The sequence below is a fragment of the Maniola hyperantus genome, chromosome 9, assembly GCF_902806685.2.
Source record: "Maniola hyperantus chromosome 9, iAphHyp1.2, whole genome shotgun sequence".
Taxonomy (NCBI): domain Eukaryota; kingdom Metazoa; phylum Arthropoda; class Insecta; order Lepidoptera; family Nymphalidae; genus Maniola; species Maniola hyperantus.
The window spans coordinates 9,509,556-9,534,524 of record NC_048544.1 but is presented as its reverse complement, the minus strand read 5'-3'; the positions used below and the strand labels follow the sequence as shown (position 1 = coordinate 9,534,524).

The 24,969-nt window shown below is 36.7% G+C and overlaps 1 protein-coding gene and 1 long non-coding RNA gene across 2 annotated transcripts in view; one reads left to right on the top strand and one right to left on the bottom strand.

Annotated features, from left to right (window-relative positions):
• Nucleotides 1-22,879, top strand: part of LOC117984860 (retinol-binding protein pinta-like) — a 27,863-nt gene extending 4,984 nt beyond the window's left edge. Inside the window, exons 2-5 of the mRNA XM_034971519.2 lie at nucleotides 12,189-12,348; nucleotides 16,924-17,104; nucleotides 20,122-20,313; nucleotides 21,595-22,879. Coding sequence (XP_034827410.1) covers nucleotides 12,189-12,348; nucleotides 16,924-17,104; nucleotides 20,122-20,313; nucleotides 21,595-21,837 — 776 coding nt within the window. The 3' untranslated portion in view covers nucleotides 21,838-22,879. The remainder of the gene's footprint in view (nucleotides 1-12,188; nucleotides 12,349-16,923; nucleotides 17,105-20,121; nucleotides 20,314-21,594) is intronic.
• LOC138402830 (uncharacterized) lies at nucleotides 21,915-24,969 on the bottom strand. Its single transcript, XR_011237173.1, has 3 exons — nucleotides 24,866-24,969; nucleotides 24,597-24,772; nucleotides 21,915-22,056 (listed from the first exon to the last, which is right to left on the bottom strand). It is a non-coding gene; the product is annotated as an uncharacterized lncRNA (long non-coding RNA).

Below are 24,969 nucleotides of genomic sequence, written 5' to 3'. Positions count from 1 at the left end.
TACTTACCTACAAGTAACTGAACTATGACTAGGTATTTAAAAACTTTTGATTAAACCTTTAGCCCATCGAAATTTTGATTCATGAATTAACCACCTTTGTAGGTAGGTAAGCAAACCCATCACAAACCGATTTGACCTTTGGGAGTCGGAAATGACAAAAAAAATCGGAAAGCCCTCCTAGGTACCTGCAACTCACAAATTACATTAGGTACTCACAGAGGCGGCGCCTAGGCCTGCGTCGCTTTGTCTATATTCTATAATAAGGATAGCCCGGGATTGTTTTAAAGATATAAAACAGTCGCCTAGGCCTGCGTCGCGTTGTCTATATTCTATAATAAGGATAGCCCGGGATTGTTTTAAAGATATAAAACAGTCGCCTAGGCCTGAGTCGCGTTGTCTAAGTATATGATTAAATAAGGATAGCCCGAAATTGTTTTAAAAATATACAACAGTAAACTATTTGGTACTTACTACTTACGTCCAACATAATTACGTAGGTACCTACTTACTTACAGCCACAGACCACATGACATATTGTGTTTCAAACTGGGTGCAAATTGCAACCAACTTGCGATGCCTTTCTTCTTAGTTTACCAAAAATCTCAAGTCCTTATTTAAAGTCATATTACACGGCATATTTACATTGCACGAGGACACATTGAAATGCTGTTTGAACACTTAAAACATGTTTATTTTACTTTACGTATTAGGTAGTTTTTTTTCTACTGTGTAAGCAACAAAGAAATTGCGTAGGTACTTAGTATAGAAATATTTACACAATCTTTGTAGGTACCTACTTGAATATGCTAATATTGGACCTAGAATGTAGTATCTAGGCATCTATGATTCTAGACACTGCTTATAAAGCTGCATACTTATCCATACCTGTATTACACCTACTACGTAGTGATTATTTTCTTTGCATATAATTAAATACTCGTACCTACCTATCTAAATAATAGCTAAGTATATCTAAAAACAGGTAGTCTAGGTATACATCGCAATACACCAGATTTTTACAGCAGTACTTATCTACACTAATATTATAAAGAGGAAAACTTTGTTTGTTTGTTTGTTTGTTTGTTTGTTTGTTTGTTTGTTTGTTTGTTTGTTTGTTTGTACTGAATAGGCTCAAAAACTACTGGACCGATTTTAAAAATTCTTTCACCATTCGAAAGCTACATTATCCACGAGTAACATAGGCTATATTTTATTTTGGAAAAAAATAGGGTTCCGTAAGATATTTGGGTTTTTCGGACACAAGGTGTAAAAAATCAACCAGAAAAGTTACTTATTTTGCGTACGCTGCCTAAACTATAAAAGATAGAACCATAAAATGTTCTAATTAATTGTAGATCTTATAAATATCTACAAAAAAGTCCGCGACACACTATACCCATCTATGTCGAGTGAGGCACAGCAACCATTTTTTTATTTAAAAATCTTGAATTTTTTTTGGACTACATTTAAACGCGTTTATTTTACTCATGCTATTAATCCTTATCAAAATAAATGATTTCATCACTAAGAACAGTTTATGGAGATAATATTTGGTCTTTGAATGATTAAAATTGGACGTTTGGTTTTGAAGTTATGGCGAAATTAAAATATAACACTAATATTATAAAGAGGAAAACTTTGTTTGTTTGTTTGTTTGTTTGTTTGTTTGTACTGAATAGGCTCAAAAACTACTGGACCGATTTTAAAAATTCTTTCACCATTCGAAAGCTACATTATCCACGAGTAACATAGGCTATATTTTATTTTGGAAAAAAATAGGGTTCCGTAAGATATTTGGGTTTTTCGGACACAAGGTGTAAAAAATCAACCAGAAAAGTTACTTATTTTGCGTACGCTGCCTAAACTATAAAAGATAGAACCATAAAATGTTCTAATTAATTGTAGATCTTATAAATATCTACAAAAAAGTCCGCGACACACTATACCCATCTATGTCGAGTGAGGCACAGCAACCATTTTTTTTATTTAAAAATCTTGAATTTTTTTTGGACTACATTTAAACGCGTTTATTTTACTCATGCTATTAATCCTTATCAAAATAAATGATTTCATCACTAAGAACAGTTTATGGAGATAATATTTGGTCTTTGAATGATTAAAATTGGACGTTTGGTTTTGAAGTTATGGCGAAATTAAAATATTACGATTTCTGCTGCACGGCCCGTTGTATATTATATAAAGAGGTAATGTCGTTAAGTTTGTTTGTAGGGGGTAATCTTTAGAACTACTGAACCGATTTTAAAAATTCTTTCACCAGTAGAAAGCTACATTATTCCTGAGTGACATAGGCTATACGGGATCTTTAAAAACCTAAATCTACGCGGGCGAAGCCGCGGGGATCAGCTAGTTATAAATAATATGGGAACCAAATACCGCTTCATTCAGCACATAATTAAGGGGAAAATAGCCGGCAAAGGACCACCTGGCCGAAGAAGAACATCGTGACTCAATGGTACGGGATGAGTCATGATGCGTCCTAACTGGTGCAGATTTGCCTAAAGCGGGCTTCAGGCTACGCTATACTATTGTGATATATATAGTATAGCACATAAGGACCTAATGCTAGTAAGCCAATAATATATCGTACAGTAAAGTGTGAACGTATCCATAACAATGTATTGTGCGCGATATCGTTGTGCTATGCTAATGCTAATGCTATTATATTATAGCGTAGTCTGAAAAGAGCTTAATGGTTGTCAACCTCCAATAGCAGACGGCTAGTATAGCCGGCCTCCAATACTTAGTAGTTTTTGATTTATCGTGCAAAACGTGGAAAAAAAACCGACTTCAATAACCACAAACACAAAAAAACCGGCCAAGTGCGAATCAGACTCGCGCACTGAGGGTTCCGTACTACAATCGTATTTTAGCGACATTTTGCACAATAAATCAAAAACTGCTAAGTATGTATAAAAATTAAAATAAGTAAATCTGTTTTAGAATATACAGGTCCCTTGCATATGATAACTCACTTGGTATAGTAAGTAATCTTACTAAAGTTGAAAATAGGTATGTATGTATGTATGTATATACTTTATTGCACCACAGAAACACAAATGACAGGTTACAAAAAGAAATCTCAATAAGTAGGTACAAAAAGGCGGTCTTATCGCTAAATAGCGATCTCTTCCAGACAACCTTAACGCTAGGGAAAAAACGAACAAATGGACAATGGGAGGTGGTGTAAAATTAAACCTAAATACCAATAGCTAAATAAACTAAACCACTAATTATTTATTTGTTCATGAACATATTTTATTTTATTTTTGTGATTCCACACATTCAAGTTTTCGTATTTTTTCTGTGATATAAAACCTACCTTGCTGGTTCTTCTCGGTAGGAAAGGCATTCCGAACCAGTGGTAGATGCATTCCACTATTCGTAAGTGCTTGTAAAAGTTTATACGAATAAAAAAGATTTTTATTTTATTTATTTTACCAATCGGCGAAATTTCATGATTCTAGGTCAACGGGAAATAAGTAGTGAACGTCAGGATGGCTGGACAACCACAGAATTTGGAAGTTTAAGCCATGCTAGGATTTAGTACCTATTTGGTACTATTTGGTACCTGAGATCAAATAATTAGTACCTCGATAAATAGGGAGAAATTTTATAATCAAAGTGGTCAGCCATTCTGACCGTCAGGATGGCTGGACCAAGTCGGTTTTACTAAGTTGGCGGCGTTAAAGTTAATATGTTTTATCGTAAGGATTTAGTACCTAGTTAGTACTTAAACATAAACACTTTTATTTATTTATTTGATACACAAAAAAAAAAGTTATACCCAAAATCAGTTTTGTATGGGAATAGGACCAAGTCAGTTTTTCTCAGTTAAAGGCGTTATAATGAATTAATTTTTACGCGAAGATTTAGTACCTAATCAGTACCTGAATATGAATTCTTTTTTTTGATTTTTTCGATACACAAAAAAAAAGTTATACCCAAAATCAGTTTTGTATGGGAATAGGACCATGTCAGTTTTTCTCAGTTAAAGGCGTTATAATGAATTAATTTTTTCGCAGAGATTTAGGTCCTAATTAGTACCTAAACATAAATAGTTTTTTTAGATTTTTCCGATAAACCAAAAAATACTCCTAGAATAGGCTACTTGACAATTTTTTTAAGTTGGTCTTAAATGGTTAATATTTGTCCTATTATATCAAAAAAATTAACACTATATTTTTTTGCGCCCTAAAAACCGTAAAACTTTAATTTAAAAAAATATTTTTCTTAGACAGGTGAAAACACTGTCGGCCATGTTTGGCCGATAGATTATCTGTGCTCTGACGTCATGCATTTGTAAACAACAGCATAACCTCCCAAAGTTAACAAACATGACTTCTATTATACTAGTTTACATGAAAAATATAGTAATTATCGTTATTGTATCATCCGAGAATGTAAAAAACGCATCGATAAAGACCACAGGAAAGTTGTGGATTAGAGTGCCCAGTGAAATAAATATACGTAACACGCGAAGACTTGCTTAAAGGGATCCTATATGACTAACGACTTCAACCCAAATTTATTTTTGCAAAGATCACTTTGTTGTAAGTCTTACTTAATAACTTATTCAATTTATAAAGAGAAAACGATAATTTTTTACGTTTACTATGAGTTTTTAGAAATATATAAAAACTAGCTTATGCTTGTGACTTCGCCCGCGTGGACTTCATAAATTTCAAACCTCCATTTAACCCACTCAGAGGTGGAATTTCAAAAAATCCTTTCCTAGTGGATACCTTCTCTTTACCTACAAAGAACACACCCACCAAATTTCATGTATCTAGGATCAGCTGTTTAGATGTTTAGGCTGTGCGTTGATATATAAGTTAGTCACGACTCTAAATTTTATATATATGGATACTACGTTAGTCCCCGCGTCACATCGGGATGACATTTCTTTGTTTACATATTTAATGACGTCACATCATGGCGGACAGCGTTTTCTGCGTTTCAAATAAAAATAAAAACTGTATTTTTTTAAATTGGATTTATATATCCATCCTGCGTTTTTAATAATTGTTATTGATATATTTCGTTGTCTTAAGCAAAATACTATAATAAATAATCATTTATTGGACGAAATTAGATATGAGTCAAGTAGCCTATTGTATAGGAGTAGTAGGTACCTACTCTACTATAAATGGGACCACGTCGATTTTTCTCAATCAAAGGCGTAATAATTAACTTATCTTTTTGTAAAGATTTAGCTAACTAATTGGTACCTGCAGATAAATAGGTTTTTAAATTTTTTCGATAAAATATTAAAAAATACTCCTAGAAGAAGTTTTGCATGTGAGTAGTGGGTTAGTATAAATGAGTGTAATGTTTATTTGAAAGAAGAAAGAATATAAATTGTGCAAAGGAAAATAAATTACCAAAAATAAATCTGGTTAAAACAGGTAGCTTTCTAATGGCGAAAGAATTATTAAAATCAGTCTAGTAGTTCCAGAGTCTTTTCTCTTTATAATACTAGTAGTTACCAACCTAAAGATGTTATCGCCAATATTTGTTTATTGTGGAAATGAATATTTTATGCATTTTTTGGAATACCTAAAATATCCAGGCAATGTATAAAACATTATTTATTTCATAAGGTCATGCGGGGCTATTCGGCCAAAAAAAGTGACGTGTAAAATTCAAATCTTTGCTATTTCACTACAGCAAGCAATAACAACAAATTAGTAAGTGCATCATAAAAATAATTTATTTGTTAATGGTTACGTTGTATTACTTCTGTAGAAAATCAATATTTTTGTAACAACCAAGAATTTGTATTTGAATTCTGGAAAATGGCGGAATAACCTCGCTGCGGGGCTTTTTCGACTTTTGATTGTGTCTCTGCCATCTATGATTCTATTTAGTTAATACTTAGTGGCTCATACAATTCACGTCGGAAAACATACTATTCTAAGTTTTACAAAAAGGTAGGGGGATTCAAATTCCTTTAAAATCTTTTTTTTTGTTAATTACGGGACAATTGCGACGCGCCTCCATACATTCTAGTGATGTGCCGAATAACTCGATAAATTCTAATCGGTTTCAAATTGTTATCGTTAAGTTATTGATAAAAAAGCTTTATCTTTCTTTAACGGCGAATAGTAAGAGTTTTAATACCAAGTACTCTTGTAATAATAGTCAGTGTATTAAAAAAACGGTAGGTAATTATTGTTTGTAGGATAGTAAAAAAAACTAAATTAGGTGTCCCACGGGATCTTTAAAAATCTAAATCCACATTTAGGTTTTTAAAGATCCCGTGGGAACTGTTTGATTTTCCGGGATAAAAAGTTGCCTATATCAATTACAGGGATGCAAGCTGCCTAGGTACAAAATTTCATACAAATCGGTTAAGCGGATGGGTCTTTAGGAATCCCACGGGAACTCTTTGATTTTTCCGGGATAAAAAATAGCCTATGTTCGTCCCCGGGATATAAGCTATCTCTGTACCAAATTTTGTTAGAATCGGTTAATTTGTTGGGCCGTGAAAAGGTAGCAGACAGACAGACAGACAGACAGACACACTTTCGCATTTATAATATTAGTATGGATTCAATCTATTGACTAAGCCACAACAATATTATAATGATATTTATGGACACAAGTACGCGGCGGCTGCGCGGCCAGCGCATGAAACGTAACGATCACAGTTACTTTTATCATTTTTGTGCAATATTCATAGTGCCAGTGATAGCTCTGCTAGTAAAAAAGTCGCTAACACATTACAATGCCCACGAAATAACTAAAAAATACATTATCTTAATATATAAAACAAAGTCGGGTTTGTTCGAACACTACTTAACTATAAATCAGATAGTAAGAGCCCCGTATAAACATTTATCGTTATTATATCGACCCTAGCACATCACTGACTTTTTCAATTATCATACTAAAATAGTGGGGCTATTACGTCATAAGATTTTGGTTGGAATAACCCCCATCTTAGAATTTGAGGGGTTATTATGTCGCATCAAATAACTCAGTAAAAACAAAGCGCATAGTAAAACTGAATAGCACATAATAATTCCGTTTCTTAAATCGTCGTTTACCCATAAAAACCATAAAAAATGATAAATTTTACTCATTTTCGAAACAAAATCCGTGGAGCTTAATTATTTTCACCACACTTGTCAAAAATGGTGTCCGACACACACATGACTGTCGATCAAACAGTTAACACGTTAGCAGTGCCATCTAAATGACAATCTAAGAAGAATAGTTTTTGCTATGCGTTCTTAGATGCCGCTATTGTTAAATCATCACTCGCTGACTGACTGACTGACTAATCACGAAATCTCAGGAACTATAAAGCCTACAAACTTGAAATTTGGAAGGTTGGTTCTTTCTAGGACGTAGGTATCAGTTAAGAAACGGTTTTGAAAAATTCCTAAGGGTGTAAAAGGGGGGGGGGGGGGGGGGGAGGTTGTATGAAAGTCCTATGTTTATGAAGTTAGAGACATGAAAATCGACATTTAGATTATTAGCTTTAAATAATAAAAATCTGTATAGTTCAATTTGGGAAATTCCCCACTTAAGGGTGGTAAAATAGGGGGGAAAAGATTTTATAGAAAAGTTTTAACTATTGTTATTTTTACTTGACATTTGCAACGTGGGTTCTTTCTAGGGGGTAGGTCTGAATAAGAAAGGATCTATCTAAATTCTCCCCCTAAGGGGGTGAAATGGGGGTTGAAAAGTTTTTTATTTATTTATTCGTTATAGGCGCACGCTTGGCTACGATCACACCTGATGGGAAGTGATGATGTGGCCTAAGATGGGACGCGTTTGCCTAGAAGGTACCTATTCACTCTTGTTTTAAAGATACCCGGATTATAATTGACAGAAAACACTGATCTTGGAAGAGTGTTCCAGACCCTAGCCATGCGTATGAGGAATGATGACGCAAAGTGTTTCGTACGCGAAGATGGAATGTTGACGACATAGGGGTGGAAACTCGCCCGGAGTCTTGCGGTACGGTGGTAGAAAGGTGAGGGAGGGACAAAGTCGAACAGCTCCTGAGCACACTCTCCGAAATATGTCCTGTAAAATACCGATAGGCCGGCATACGAAATACGGCATATGAGTTATACGAAAATCCTATGTTTTTGAGTTAGAGATATGAAAATTGGCATTTAGGTATTCTGGGTTCCGTGCCTTAAGGTGAGACTGAGTGAGTAGGTAAGTGAGGTCTTTTGCAGCGGGAAAATTTCAGATCTCATGAGAAACCAGAAATTTTACGTGGACGAAGTCGCGGGCAACTGCTAGTAATATAAATGCGAAAGTGTGTCTGTATGTCTGTCTGTCTGCTAAGTTTTCACGGCCCAACCGCTGAACTGATTTTAATGAAATTTGGTGCAAACTTGGGCTAGATCCCGAGGAAGGGCATAGGCTACTTTTTATCCTGGAAAATCGAAGAGTTCCTAGAGGATTTAAAAAAACTGAAATCCACGCAGGTGAAGCCGCGGGCATCCTCTAGTTGTAGTATAAAAGTTACAGGCAAAAGTCGCAATGGCCCCGCCGACGGAATAGCCCCGCATCATCTTACTTTATTTAGGCATTCTACATACATTTCCTAAACTGCAACCGGAAATGTGTTAAATTCGGGATGCAAAATCGATCAAGTGCGAGTCGGAATTACGCACGAATTAAAAATTCTTCCGATGAACAAGGTAAGTACCTATATAGGCACTCATTTTTAACGTTCCGTACCTCGAAAGGAAGAAATGACCCCTTATAATATAATCACTTCTTTGTCTGCCTGTCTGTCTGTCTTGTCTGTCAAGACAAGGGAATCTAGACTTGTAGGGTATTTCCCGTTGAACTAGAATCATGATTAGCAGCTAGGCAGGTCTTATAGAAGAAGTAAAGAAAAAAATCCGAAAACCGCGACTTTGTGGCTACATCACAAATAACTCAAAATTTAAAAAACCCCCGACACAAAAACCTCTATAAGAAAACTAGAAAAGAGCTGACTTCAACTTTCAAACAGCTGAACCGATTTTCTTCGATTATAGCTAAGAACGCTCTCGTTTCAAACAAAAAAAAAAACAAATTAAAATCGGTTTATTCGTTTAGGAGCTACGATGCCGATACACAGATAGATACACACGTCAAACTTATAACACCTCTCTTTTTGGGTCGGTGGTTAAAAATTAATATAAAATTAGCTTATGCTCGCGACCGTCCCCTATTTCACTCCCTTAGGGGTTGAATTTTCAAAAATCCTTTCTTAGCGGATGCCTACGTCATAATAGGCTATCTGCATGCCAAATTTCAGCCCGTCCCGTCCAGTAGTTTGAGCTGTGCGTTGATAGATCAGTCAGTCAGTCAGTCACCTTTTCCTTTTATATATTTAGATGACCTTCAACAGCAGCGGGGTCTTCTCCGTTTGACTTAGGTTAATATGGGGGTACGGGCCTCGAGGCATGGCCTCCTTGCCCGGGTGTGGAGCGGGGAAGTGTGTTAAGGAAGTGGAAGAACGTGTCAAGACTCAAGAACAAATAATTAGTTTACTAAATCAAATGTAGATGGCGCCACCCGTCATTAACTTGCAGTATTGCACATAAAAGTGTTATATTATCTTGTACGATGGTACAGAACCCGTCGCGTGCGTCCGACTCGCACATGATCGGTTTTAAGAAAACGCAAACACTTAAATAATTATAATACTCAATCGCGCCAATTCTACCACGTACTGACATGTTTTATTTTTAAATTTTTGAAAAGGAATATGCATTAAATAACACCTAATCTATATGATAGGTTTCGCTTAGAGCCATTACGCACGGTCGACTAGTCACCCAGCAATCAAAGTCCTAATTTAAGTGCCAAAAGGGTACCTAGATGTGGTGAAAGTTAAGTACTTATTAATTTTAGATTTAACTTTATTATGTACTTAAGTCTGAAAGTTAAGTAAAGTCTGTAAGTTAGGTAACTATTGATTTTAGATCTAATTTAGTATGTAAGTCTGATTAAAAAAAAAATATGTCTGTCCTTATGATTTATTTTCATAATTATAAGTAGTCTTAGATTAGGGATTGGTCTCCGCGACGTAGGTAGGTAGATAATCATCATCAACACACCGCCGCCGCCGACCCACTACTGAGTTACTGGCCTTGCTTATTCTGGCTGGTACTGGCTTATTCTGCTGTTTCTTTGTTTTTATAAAGGTTCTTCTTTATAGTCGTTAATTCTCATTGCTGAGGGTCGTGACTCCTTTCCATAAATCATATAATGGCTGAAGTTCTCTTGGGATACTAATGCGGTGGGTTACCTCACCATACAACAATTCTTTTGCATCCAACAACATTATTCTTCTGCATACAACTCACTACGGGAATGAAATTTCGATTATTAGGTTTTACAGTTATATTGTCAAATGTAAGTGATAATAACCGGGACCGATGGCGACGGCTTAACGTGCTCTCCGAGGCACGGATTAAATGTAAAGACCAAATTGGACCTCTAAAGTCGGTTACCCATCCTACTAACTTGGCCCCATGTATAGTAGAGTAGGTACCTACTACTCCTTTACAATTCTTGGAGTATTTTTTTTGGTTTGTCGGAAAAATCTAAAAAAACTATTTAAGTTTAGGTACTAATTAGGACCTAAATCTCTGCGAAAAAATTAATTCATTATGACGCCTTTAACTGAGAAAAACTGACATGGTCCTATTCCCATACAAAACTGATTTTGGGTATAACTTTTTTTTTGTGTAACGAAAAAATCAAAAAAAAAGTATTCATATTTAGGTACTGATTAGGTACTAAATCTTTGCGTAAAAATTAATTCATTATAACGCCTTTAACTGAGAAAAACTGACTTGGTCCTATTCCCATACAAAACTGATTTTGGGTATAACTTTTTTTTTGTGTATCAAATAAATAAAAAAAAGTGTTTATGTTTAAGTACTAACTAGGTACTAAATCCTTACGATAAAACATATTAACTTTAACGCCGCCAACTTAGTAAAACCGACTTGGTCCAGCCATCCTGACGGTCAGAATGGCTGACCACTTTGATTATAAAATTTCTCCCTATTTATCGAGGTACTAATTATTTGATGTCAGGTACCAAATAGTACTAAATAGGTACTAAATCCTAGCATGGCTTAAACTTCCAAATTCTGTGGTGGTCCAGCCATCCTGACGTTCACAAATAAGTACCTACCCTATGGGTTTTCTTGACAAACACGACAGACAGATGGACAGACAGACAGACAACAAAGTGATCCTATAAAGGTTCCTTTTGTCTTTTGAGGTACGGAACCCTAAAAATAGATCGTTATTTGTATCGTACTTACCTACCTATTAAATTTTTATAACTCCGATAGTTCCATAGTTCCTACTAAGTAAGTATAAATAATATTATTATTATATTAGCATTTCTATTGTTATATTAAATAACCAGTCTTTAATTTTACGTGTCAGGTCATGGATAAGTTAAGCAGAGTTCCGTAGTCATGCCAATAAAGACTTTTATTCGTGATTCGTGATTGGCCCTCGATAGCCATAATTTCGTAATACCTACTTAAATTTTTTAGTTTTAACCTTCTATTATACTAAAATAGCGGAAGCGAAATCTAATTTTTGTACGAATTATTTTAGGTAGGTAAGTATGTCAAAAGCTGTGATAGCCTTGCGGTTAGGACGTCCGCCTTCTAATCGGAGGTCGGGGGTTCGATCCCGGGCACGCACCTCTAACTTTTCGCATTTATGTGCGTTTTAATTGAATAAATATCACTTGCTTTAACGGTAAAGGAAAACATCGTGAGGAATGCATGCCTGAGTGTTCTCCATAATGTTCTCAAAGGTGTGTGAAGTTTACCAATCCGTACATGCCCAGCGTGGTAGACTATGGCCAAAACCCTTACTCTGAGAGGAGACCTGGTGCTCTGTAGTGAGCCGGTGATGGGTTGATCATGATGATGATGATGTCAATAGGTGGGTAGGTAGGTAGATAGGTAGTGCAAATGTTCATGGGCGGCAATAATCACTTCGTCTGACCCGCCTGCTCGTTTGCTCGCTATCTCTATTTTTAAAAAAAATATGTACCTACAGATATCGTCCAAATTAAGTATATAGACTTTCATTTTTATTATTATCATCATGATAATAGATATTAGGGGAAAGTTCTGGTTTTAATATTCTTAATTTTTTTTTGTTCACAGAAACACATTTTCTATTGAATTTTTTGCGAGGGTGCCGTATGGACTTCGAAAGAGCTAGAAAAAAATTGGAAACATTTTGCTACTCTCGCTCGCGGTACAGAGACCTCTTTGAACATCGCTCGCTCAATGAACCACCTCTAAATGACGTTTGCAAGTTCATGTAAGCCCTTCATAATTTATACCTACTAAGTATACTTACCTAGGTATATCGAAATTATCCATAGTTATTAGTATAAAAAATACTTAATTAATGTTTGTTTTCGTTTGTTGACCGTTATACCTACCTATGAATTCACCCATCTTTCATCAGATTGAGTTGAAACTTTGTACAGTTGTTGTTGACACTTGAGTACCTACATTTTTTCTAACATAGTAGGTTCCCATCTTACCTTCTTACTTAGTAGGTTCCCGAAAAAGAATACTTACTTATTTATTATACCTACAGTCGCAGGTAGGTATATGTATGTAAATGATACCCAACTTAAAAAAAGTGAACCGACTTCAAAAGCATTGAAAGTATACAATAAAATTTATTTAAATCAAACCAAATGGTTTAATTTAAATAAAAAAATATTTAAGTTAAACCTAAGATCATTTAGAGTCTATCTCTAGTCTATAAAACATACAGAAAAACTTATTACTAAAAATTTATATTTACAAAAAATATACGCCTTCCAAATGGTCATTTATGGGCATTGTGCCCAAAACACTGGCGCTATTACCTCGCTGAACGGCAAGGCTCAACCGTTGAGCGAAATAAGCACCAGCTCTTGGGTCACCAGACGCGTGGATCAGCTTTTGGGACACGACGTTTATAAAAGCTTTCGTGTCCGATGACCATGGGCCCAGAGTCTCAAACGCAAGCGCCGCAAATACATAGTCCTTACTAATGACTGAGTATTTACGGCGCTTAAGCTCTTGAGCTGACTCGGCTGCTGCAGCCGCTTTTTGGCACGTGCCCGATAAATGGGACGCTGCCAACGTGTCGACGCAGGTCGCATCCCACACCAGCGCACGCCCCATCGACCATGGTACTATAGTCATCCCATCTGGCCTCTTGCCGTCATCCCTGAACAAGCCGGAAGGTTCTAGCTGAGCTGGGATGGAGGCAGTGGCCAGAGCGCGACGGACTATATCATTAATAGCACCATGTCGATATAAGCGGCCTGCACTCCGAATACAACTGAAACCTAAGTATTTATTCTAAAATCTAGATTCTAGACAAAAAATCAATTTTAAGGCTAGGTATAGGTAGGTAAGTAGGTATATTATATTAAAAGGTTAGAGTACCTACTCGTATATAATATACATATTTATTTAAATGAAACCAATTTATGTACGGTGGCATCGGCGTGAGGAAAATTTCCAGTGTAGCTCTTCCGGCTTTTCTGTCCTCTGTGCATAGTATAAAAGAGCTTAGTTCTCAAATTCTCAAATCCAATTCATCATTGACCTATGCCACAGAGGCCCTAGAGAGTTGGAAGGTCAGATGTCCCAATGTCGACATCCCGAAGGAACGTACTACACAAAAACTTTGGGATTTGCCATTGGTTCAACTGACACATACGAATTTGGTTCAAAATCTTACGAGTGACAGAGATCGTGCCAGGCATCTAGCATTATCCGAAAAGGAATCTGGGTATTGGCTGCATGCCTTGCCATCAAAAAATCTCGGCACACTTTTAGATAACGAAAGTTTTCATGTGGCTCTAGGTCTCAGATTGGGAACACCACTGTGCCATCAGCACAGATGTCCGTGTGGAAAAGAGGTTGATAAATTTGGAATCCACGGACTCTCTTGCCAAAGGAGCTCTGGTAGGCTGTTTAGGCATGGCTCTCTTAACGATACAAATAAAAGAGCTCTTGCCACCATAAATATTCCTGCGCTCATTGAGCCGGCAGGGATTAGTCGGGATGATGGCAAGAGACCTGATGGATTGACGCTGGTTTCCTGGGAACGGGGACGGGCGCTAATGTGGGACGCAACTTGCGTTGACACATTGGCCCCGTGTCATATCAGGAAGACGGCATCAAGACCGGGAGCCGCAGCAGAAACAGCTGAAAACGGCAAGCGGCGCAAGTAGGGATTGCAATCCCGCAAAACGGGATCCGGCATTCCCGCGGGATCCCGCTCCACTTATTAATCTGCTGGATCCCGCACCTTCATAACGCGGATCCGCGGATCCCGCAAATTTAAATTTACCGCTAAAACATTCGTGAAATTTTGCGTAAGAAAGCGAGTGGCTCGAGCACGACGTTGCCGTTTCACACAGTGGCGGGGGCTGGCTTGTGGCTTCGTTTCACATAGACTCACCGACCACCGTGCGCTTCGCGCGTGGTTTTGTATGTGACAGACAGAGTGTTTTCGTATTCACCGTCCGGCGTTTAACGTATTAATGTATTCTATTTATTTTTGTTTTGTGCTATTTTATATGTTGATTATGCCCGTAAATGGGAATATGATGTCGTAATGTGGCGTGAACATTTGCTTACAAGTAGGTACACATTAAATACATACTTGCAAGTAACGAATAAATGAATCATGTCCAAGTCCAATGAAACTGAGAATCCCGAGAAAGGGAATAAAGGCGACGACAATCAACTTGGTAAAGGTCTGTGGTAATACGTACATAATGTAAGACATGTTAAATTAATAATACTTGATTTTTTAAACAAAAACCTGTAGTTTCAATTCGATTTTATAACATAATATTAAATAAGATAAAGTATTAATTTTTCGATCTTAATAGCCCTATAAGATCAAAAAATTAATACTTTATCTTACATACAAACGGGGCAAAAAGGTGAATAATTTCAAATATGCGGGATCCCGCGGATCCCGCGCGGGATTGATCAATCCCGCATATCAATCCCGCGGGATTGAGTGAGCTGCGGGATTGCAATCCCTAGGCGCAAGTATGCCTCTCTTATAGAGAGTTACATTTTTGTGCCGTTTGCCGTGGAGACCCTGGGGCCATGGAGTCTTAGTGCTAAAAATTTTTTACGAGACATTTCACCGCGATTAATAGCCTCATCTGGTGACAGAAGGGCTGGCTCATTTTTTGCGCAACGGATCAGCCTGGCTGTCCAGCGCGGAAATGCAGCCAGTATTCTTGGCACCATTCCACGCGGTCATGATTTATATAGTAATTAGATAAGGCTAGCTTTAAGTTTTATTGTAATATTAAAAATTTATGTACTTTCTATTCTAATAAAAAATTGTAAAAATTGGTTACCTACCTAATTTGGTAATAATTGGTTGGTAGGTATCTAAACTACTTAGTGCAATTCAATGTACAGTTTCATGATCATTTAGAATATTTCACAAGAAAAATATGTACCTATAGGTACATACTATATACCTAACACATTATATTTTGTCTGTCTTATTTCTATGGAATAGGGAAGTAACTACTTGTGCAAAGACGGGACGGGTCTTCTAGTTTTTGACATATTGTATTAAAAACTATTTAATTACTTACGTATACAAATAGTATTCAAGTATTTTAGCTGTATTTAAATAAATGTAGGTAGCTATGAGATTTTCACGTACAACGGACAAACAACCTAACTAATTAAGTGCAGGAAAAAATACTATGAGATTAATTATTCACTGATTTAATTTTATTGGAATAATTTTATATTAAGTATAAGATTTAAACTACGCAGGAACAGTTTAAGTCATTTATATTTAACTTTTCTACGTACCAACTGTACCTACACTTATGCAATTTTTTGCTGTCGCGAATTCGCAAAGTTTAAACATCCATGGCCAAAAAAATAATTAAAATAATTAATTCTTATTTCAACAATTATTTAGGATGCGAATAAGTAATTACAAAAACAATAATACATTTTTTTACTGTAAATGTTACAATAAAACTTAAAGCTAGCCGTAACTAATTAGCCTTACCTACTGTAGAAATCATGCCCGCGTGAAATGAAAAAAAAATTAAAACTAAACTTTGAGTAGATAGGTACTTACCTACCTAATTAGGACTAGGTAGGTAACTACCTACATATCCACGTAGAATCATTTAATTATACCACGTGGTATCATTTAATTATACTGTAGTAATTTTCGTCCAGTGGCATGCATCTCGCATTTTTGCCCCCGTTTAATGGGCCTCACTTTCCGAACCAGTGGTAAATTACTCTTCATATTGTTTTAGTTTTGTGACTCTACATTGGCACTGACTCTAAAAAAATATTATTATAGAACTACATACAACTCTTGTATACATAATATATTCGGTAATAAATTAAATTATTTTTTACTTTTTAGTGGTTGTGTTGTGGTAGTACCTTTTGAAGTCGGTTTTTTTTTGTAAAAAATATTTATTAAGGACCTACCTAAATGAATCAATTACCCGTATTTGATATTTGTAAGTTCAAATGAACCTATTATATAGGTACCTACTATAGAAGCGACTGCAGAAATATTTTTCGCATTACCTACTCTGCATTTAGCTGACTAAACTAATTACATTTTCCTCAAGATGCAGGTCAAGGAATTTGTTTATTTTCTTGGTATTATTTCACCTAAGTACCTACTTCCCTTCGGCATTTGATTTTATTTGGTCATCTATTATCTATTTTAATCACGTCCGTTTATCATGTGATTACATGTGACACTAACAGTGATGTACCAGTACAAGATACCCTATATAAAGTATCTGGAATATAGAAAAGAAGAAAGTATTAAATACTTCAATATTCTTTCTCTTTGCAACAGAGACATAGCACCCCTCCCGAAGCTAACAGACGAGGGTCTTCGCGTCACAATCTTCAGAATGCGGCCGAACTATCCAGAGAGTTCAGCCGACATAGCGGCGACCGTGCGCGCGGTGTTGCTCATCAGCGACGCAAGGATGCACGACGAGACTTTGATCGCTGGAGATGCTTTTATTTGGGAGGTAAGCTAGGTCTAAGCCAGTATTGATATCATAGTGATAATGCTTTAATATGGGATTAAGATCTTAGGCTAAGTACCAAAATCTCTTCAGAAATCAGGTGTGGCCCATCTTTATGGCGGACGAAAATTCAGACACAGATGAGAGTCAACTGACGATGTTCTTTGACTCACTAACAACCACTGCAGTTGGCTGTTGGTTTATAAAATAACTAATGAGTAAATACCTACCTAGCTTGGCTGTATTGGCATCATGTGAACTACTCTGTAGGTATTGTGGCTGTAGGAGATTGACCGGATGTGCATTGTGCGTGGATTTAATTACTTGTAATTATTATATAACTATTTATACTTATGTTGTTATGGTACTTTATTGTCTAATAATAATCTATACTAGGTACTTGCATCATATCTATATGATAAATCTACGTTGCAATTTAGCAACGCGTTTAAAAGCCATGAAAAAGAAAAAAAATTGTTTCTCAGCCTACTAAGTCTACTAAGGTCTAGGCCTACTAGGTAGGTAGTTGGTAGGAAGAAATCACGAAGTCGTTGCTTGGTAGGTAAGGTGCCTTGGAGTAAATGTGAATTTGGGGTAAATGCGAAAGTTCGTTTTTTCTACCAATACTAGCGTTATTATACTGATAACCGATAGGATCACCAGGCTGTACGCCATATTTATTGTCCTTTACACTACAGACGTCGTGAGTCACTAGTGTCAAATGCAGGTGCATTTTGTCGATTTTTTCCGTGATTTACTACGCGCGTTTTTTGGTACTTCGTAATAACCCGAACATCATTTCCTTGGAGTCTTGGTAAGATAATTTAACGAGCAGATAATCGCTTTTTACGCATTCAGTAAAGAGTCATAATATTATGTTAGCTCTGTTTTTGCAGTGCATTTATAAATACCCCTCTGGGGTGATTCGGATACATCCATATTATTTTCATAATAAATAAGATCTGGGGTAATTTCGAATTAAAAAGCTGTTAAAGAAAAGTTTAGTGACCTGGAGATGCAGCTGGATTATGTAATTATTTTTTTCGCAGCCGGCGCAATAGTGTATTATCTATGGGCGCGGTCCTTCGCATTCTGAGTTGAGATCTGTGTGTTTTTGTTTTCACATTTCGTTTATTGATTTTTGGCTTTCTCTTTACCGGACTTGATTTTTGCATTGTCATTTAGTTACATACGTTTACGAATTTTATAGATAAATAGGCATTTTGTATTTTTTTTGTGTAACGCCTGAACAAAAACATAAGGCAATATTTTGGTGTTAGCCATTGATTTCAAATATAAAAAATATAATTGAACTAATCTAATCTAAATCTAAATCAGCCTGTGCTGTCCCACGTCTGGGCAAAGGCCTCCCTCCGATCCTTCCACAATTTTCTATTTCGTGCCTCTTCAGGCCACGTAACTGTAAATTTATCTAATTCATCACGCCAACGTCGCCTCGGCCGACCACGCTGGCGTTGATGATTCTGGGGCGTCCAAAAAGAAGCAGATTTTGCCCATAACTCATCTGGCATACGGCACACATGACCTGCCCAGTCCCATTTGAGTAAAGCGGCTGCAAGGCCAACGTCAGCTACTCGCGTTTTGGAACGTATAGCAGAATTCCTTACGCGATCTGCTAGTTTTATACCTAGTATGCTGCGTTCCATGGCTCTTTGGCAAACCTTGAGCTTGGACTTTTGAGAGTTTGTCAGGGACCAAGTCTGAGCACCATACGTGAGAGTTGGCAGAATGCACATGTCCATGAGCTTTCGCTTAAGATGTAATGGAAAGTTGCCTTTAAACAGTTCTTTCAATGACCAAAAGCTTCTCCAGGCATTTTCGATACGCCTTGTGATTTCTTTATCTTGGCGAGCCTGAAAAGAAACTATTTGGCCAAGGTAAATATATTCCTGGACATATTCATGAATATGAATATGAACATGTCAAAAACCAAGCTTATGACAAATAGCACCAAGCGGAGGATAGAAGTGAGAGGGGACAGAATTGAATATAATTGAACTACATAAAAAATAAAAATAAAAATAGATAACGTTTCTGTCGGGTCTGGGTTTTTTTTCTATGGGGCGTGACCCTTCTCCTTTGTCATAAATCATTATCTAATTAATTAGTTAACTAACAACATTTTATAGTGACCGTGTCAATATAAAACATCTTTATTTCTGTAATAAAAAGAAAGACTTGGCGATTGCACACGGTAATAGAATCTACATACATACCTACACAATTATCTTTGTTAATGCACTATGCATAAAGGCCAGCTAGCAATATTGTGTTCAATTGGGACTATTAAAATAGTATATAAAAGTATTCTTATGTGATTATGTTGCTGTGCGTGATAATATTTTGTTTCAGGAATAAAGACGATCGAATCAAATGCTAAAATAAAAAAACTAAGTAGGTAGGTATATCTGCTTATATGAGTATTCAGTATTTCAATTGTTTTTCCAAATATCTTTCAGGTATGTAAAGACAGGTGAATCATAAATGGACATACATATTTCATTAGAAAAATTGTTTATATTATAATTAACCGAAATGAAGACATTAGGCCATCTCATAGAAATTTCTGTCAAAATTACCCCAAGGCACTTACAATATTAATTCACCATCAACAATCTGTTATTATGTAAAATTATATTGTATATATCTCTGTTGATTGCATAAAACAAATAAAATAAAATAAAACAGTAATTCTGAATCTCCATATCTTGGGCGGGCAGTTCCCTGCAGCATCAGGATTGGGATTTGAACTTCCATAATGAAGTCTCGGAATTTTCAATACTTATTATTTTTAACTACCATATGAATAGTTCCTGAATGTTTATGGTTTATGCGTGGTGCGATTTGCAGCATCAGGATTGAGAATTGGTCAAAATTTCGACGAGTCTTTTCTATGTATTACCTATAGAGTAGGTAGTGAAGTTAGCGGAAGGTTTCGCACCGTGTCTGTTAGTATTTGAATAGAGTACCTAATGAAGGTGTATTGTTTGTTCGGGAAGTGTTCCCACGTACGAGCGTCGCTGGCGACCCGCGTGGCCATGGCGGCGGGCGCGGTGCGGCGCAGCATCCACCTCGCGCAGGCTGCCTACCCGCAGCGCATGCGCCGCATACACGTGGTGGGCGCGCCCTCCCTCGTCGCTTCCTCCATCAACCTCATGCGATCCTGCGTCAACGAAAAAGTCAGGAAACGAGTGAGTGCAATAACTTTAACGGCCGCATATCAGAAATAGACTGTCAGAAAAAAAATTGCCACGTGCCAGAGGGAACTCTGCTCATACATTTTGTACTAGTCTCCGCAGACTGTCTGAATTTTGTCGGATCGGAGTGTCCGCTTCATAATATGCTTACCACACTCTCCATAAATACATAAAAGCAAATCCCATTCTTCGGAGAAAGCTTCGAAATCATAAAGCTGGAGCAAACTGGAGCAAAATTTCAGATTAGGTAAGTGTGGGGTGTGTCGGGGTGGTGCGGACGATCGTCCAGACTCCAGGGTGCGTCAGAAATTTTCTGACAGAAATTTTCTGAAAAAATATATTATGCGGCCGACCTTAAAGACTTTTATAAGCTTGACAATTTCATCACTATTATAGCTCTAGATCGTGTTCTCTCATAAATATATCTAGGTATTAGAGCCCCTTACGAGTAAGATGGTGTTGCTCCCTATACTCCTTGATTCTACCACTCTACCCTTCCTGAAATTTACAATATCGTCGACATTATTTTCTATTATGTGGGTAATAATAGCACCTAGTGCAGAGTCTAGACATAAAACCGTTGTAGAACATACAAGATTATAACTTTAATGATTTCGTATGCTCTACAACGGTGAAGGAAAACATCGTGAGAAAACCTGCATGCCTGAGAGTTCTCCATAATGTTCTCAAAGGAGTGTGAAGTCTGCCAACCCGCACTTGGCCAGTGTGGTAGACTACGGCCAAAACCCTATGGGAGAGGAGACCCGTGCTCTGCAGTGAGCCGGTGATGGGTTGATCGTGATGATAATGATGTATTACATCATTTTCATACATAGAAAATTTAAGGCGTATCTAGTGGTTAGGTGTGTGTTTTCATATTATAAGATAGGGTTAAGGCAGTTTATTTTTCTTTTGTACAAATAAAGATTTTATTATTATTATTAAATATTCTTAAAACAGTTATGCTACCTATATGAATGCTATTTGCTACCTACTCGATCAATATCATGGAGGTCATATTTTTGTTCCTGGTTTTGGACTGTGTTAATTATATGAAATGTTATACGGCCATACACATAATATTATATTATGCAATAAGGCGTTTAAAGGGCGTCTGCCTTGATAATGAACCCAGTAAACATTGACCCAGAAATTAGCAATTCAGATTGAAATTAATGCTCCGCTACTGTTATGCAAAATTAAAATAAACGGCCTCGTAACTCTCAAATTGTTTAATATCGCTGAATCAGATTAAAACGGACATTGAAATTCCAGTATTACTTGCACTCGAAAACGGAAGAGTTGTTCGATCACTTCCCGTCAAGAGTGCTGCCAGTGGAATGGGGCGGTGAAGAGGAGTCTCTCGAGGTTCTCGCGAAGAAATGGCGCCGTCGTGTTGATGACTTACGAGAATACCTCCGGCACCTCAGCGAGCTGTGTGACGTGACGCCAGATGAAGTTTACGAGGACAATATCTATGGCGCAGTTGGTTCCTTTAGACAACTCCAAATCGACTAGTATTTAGATATGCGTAGTTTTATTTAAGCCTTGGTATTTTTTTTTTAACGGAGTCTCTATAGGTAGCTCATCATAGTTATTATTAATGATAGTAATTCATAAGGTATAAGGACTAATGGGCCAGTTTTTTAAAACTACCTACCTTAATTATGAAAATTAAAAACCTACGTATACGTATGTACCTTTCATGTAATGTCACTCTGCTGTCCTGTTACAAACCTGAAATTTTGATATTTGGTGTAGAACGTTGACACGAAACTCAATACTTAATTAAAAATTTTATATAACAGGAGGTAAAAAAAGGAACCGGAAAAAACTTGTCACCATAGCACGTATCATTATCTAAGCTAGAGCTCATTGAGTAGAGTACCTAGGTATACGAATATATTATTTATCTTAAAAAAAAACTGGTCAAGTGCGAGTCGGGCCTCGTTCTTTTAGGGTTCCGTACATTATTATGAACTTATTATTATGGGTCTATAAAATATATCTTTTCCGATCTAGAACATCACGTGAAAGAAAATCAAAAAACCAAAAAATGTTCGTTGTTTTGGGTCACAGCTTACAAACTATTTTAAGTATAAATCGTTGTTTTCAGTATTTGTTGTTCAAATACAGTACCTATATGGTACATAATATACCGAAATTTCGTATTCCTGCAGTAGTTTAGTTTTCGAGATAGCCCACGTCACAAAAATGCCCCAGCCCCCATTTCTTTATTTTTTAAGATAAAAAAAATAAACATATTCCTACTCTACTCAATGAGCTCTAAACAATAATACCCCACATACTAGGGTAGGAAAAAAATATTTTTAAACTCCTTCTTCTTGTATGGGAACTCCTGAAAACTTGGGGGTTCAAACCTTATGGAGAGAAAAATTTGAATCAACTGTTAGGCGGAACGAAGTTCGCCAGGGCAGCTAGTACATAATAATAGTTAATTTAAGTAATACCTAATTAGAAAAACCTACTTAAGTAATTGAATTAATGCTAATTTATGAAAACAAATTCTATAAGTACAATAAAAAAAATTACTATAATAGCTCAGGCCCCTTCCGCCGGGGGCCACTCGCATTTTGTTTTTCCTTGCATCCTAAGGCTTACTTACACACGACTGTCGAGTTTTTGCTGCTCTAGGACGCTAGCTATAGTCCGCGACAGGTTGAGATGGCAATCGCGGTATGAGGTAGAGGGACGCCCCGCACACCCACACGTCACCCGCGCTCGCCTGCATCGGGTAAACTATTCGAGTGCGTGAGGCGTTTTCTCCCCGATTGCCATTTCGACCTGTCGCGTACTTATAGTAATGAGTTGCAGTACTATAGAGTAATATTACTTAGTAGAGTAAGTATAGAGTTATGGAGTAAATGGAGCACTTACAGAGTGAACTGGGACAGTATGCGGAAATCCCTTTGGAGATACAGGAAAACTGTCTTAGGAACCTTTAGCTGTTTTTTGTGAAAACAATTTTGGCATACCTAATCAAATTTTGGTCAAGCGTGAGTTGTCCATAAAAAGCAATTAAATTGACTATTTTTTTTTAATACCGATCGACTCAGTTTTATGTGAGGATCATTTATTTCATCATTATTATCGAAAAGTAAAAATCGGGACAGTTGAAGTAATACTATGAAAAAATAATAATTTTATGAAAAATATTTACTTTTTGATCAACTACTGCTGTCCTGATTTTTTCTTTCGATACAATGAAATGATCCTTACATGAAACCGAGTCGATCAGGCATTGAATTTTTTTTGCCAATTTCATTGATTTTTATGGACACCTCACGCTTGATCTAAAAATTGACTATGCTAAAAGTGTTTTCATTCAAAAGACCTAAAGGTGCCTAAGACAGTTTCCATGTATCTCCAACTTGGACGATCTAACCTAGGTTAGATCGTCCAAGATCTCCAATGGTTTTGGATTTCCCCATACTGTCCCAGTTTAAAAAACACACTTGTAAGTTGTATACCTAACATAATAATATATCCTAGGTACATAAACCGGGTACAAAATATAAAATAAGTATAACAGGAGACCTATCCTGTAAGCCCTTTTTAGGGTTCCGTAATCAACAAGGAAGTGGGAACCCTTCTAGTTTTGCCATGCCCGTCTGTCAGTCTGTCCGTCCGTGCGCGGCTTAGCTCAGATACTCTTAGTGCTAGAAAGCTGTAATTTGGCATGAGTATTCAATATAGGTACATAATATTATATCTCCGGGGTTATTATTATAATAACGCCCACAAAGTGGTAAAAAATCTTGAATATTTTTTTTACAGTAAGTACTTACCTTTTATACCTACCCTAGACGTAACTTTTTTCTCGTCTATCTCTTGTGGTTCATTAGGTTTTCAAAAAAATTGCGGGTATGTGAAAACCATTTTTCGAATCAGGTGTAATTCGCAAATGCACCTTCGTGTACATAAATTAATGTACTTATGTAAATAATTTATATGTAGGTACCTATGCGCGCAGGTACTCGAAGGTGCATTGCGAACTATTAATACTTATACTTTTTTTATTAAGTACTGTGTATATGGAGTGGACGCGCCATTGGACGGTTAATAAAAAGTTGTAAAAAACTGCAGTTCATTGCACAGGGATGCCTATGAGGATCTAGTTTCACTTTGCATTATAATGACTCCAGTAATCTATAAATAAGAATCCGCAGTTCGTTGCACTGAGCGAGGACTCAGAAAATATGACTAATGTATCTAAGTAAAGTAATATTACACTATCTACTTAGGTAGGTACTTACTAGCTGATTTTTATAAATAACAGTCATTTGATAGTTTTGCCTGGAAAGTTTTCCGGGAGTTTTGAAAATTGGTGATTTTATAGATTTCGACGTGCTCTTTGCGAATCTTCATTTTGCCACTTCGTATATTTGCCGCTCGCACCGCCATCTTGGAAAAATGTTGTGCCATTTGCCCCCTGTATTGACAACGACTTCATTTTAATGCAGGATAATGCTCGGGGCTCAAAGTGCATATCAGGCATATCTTCTAATGCAGGATAAAGGCATACCTAAACCATGTTGGTGTAACGGTGATGGAGTGACCAGCACGGTCCCCGGATATGAATCAAATTGAACACGTTTAGGACTTGCTTAAGAGGAGTGTCAAATCTAG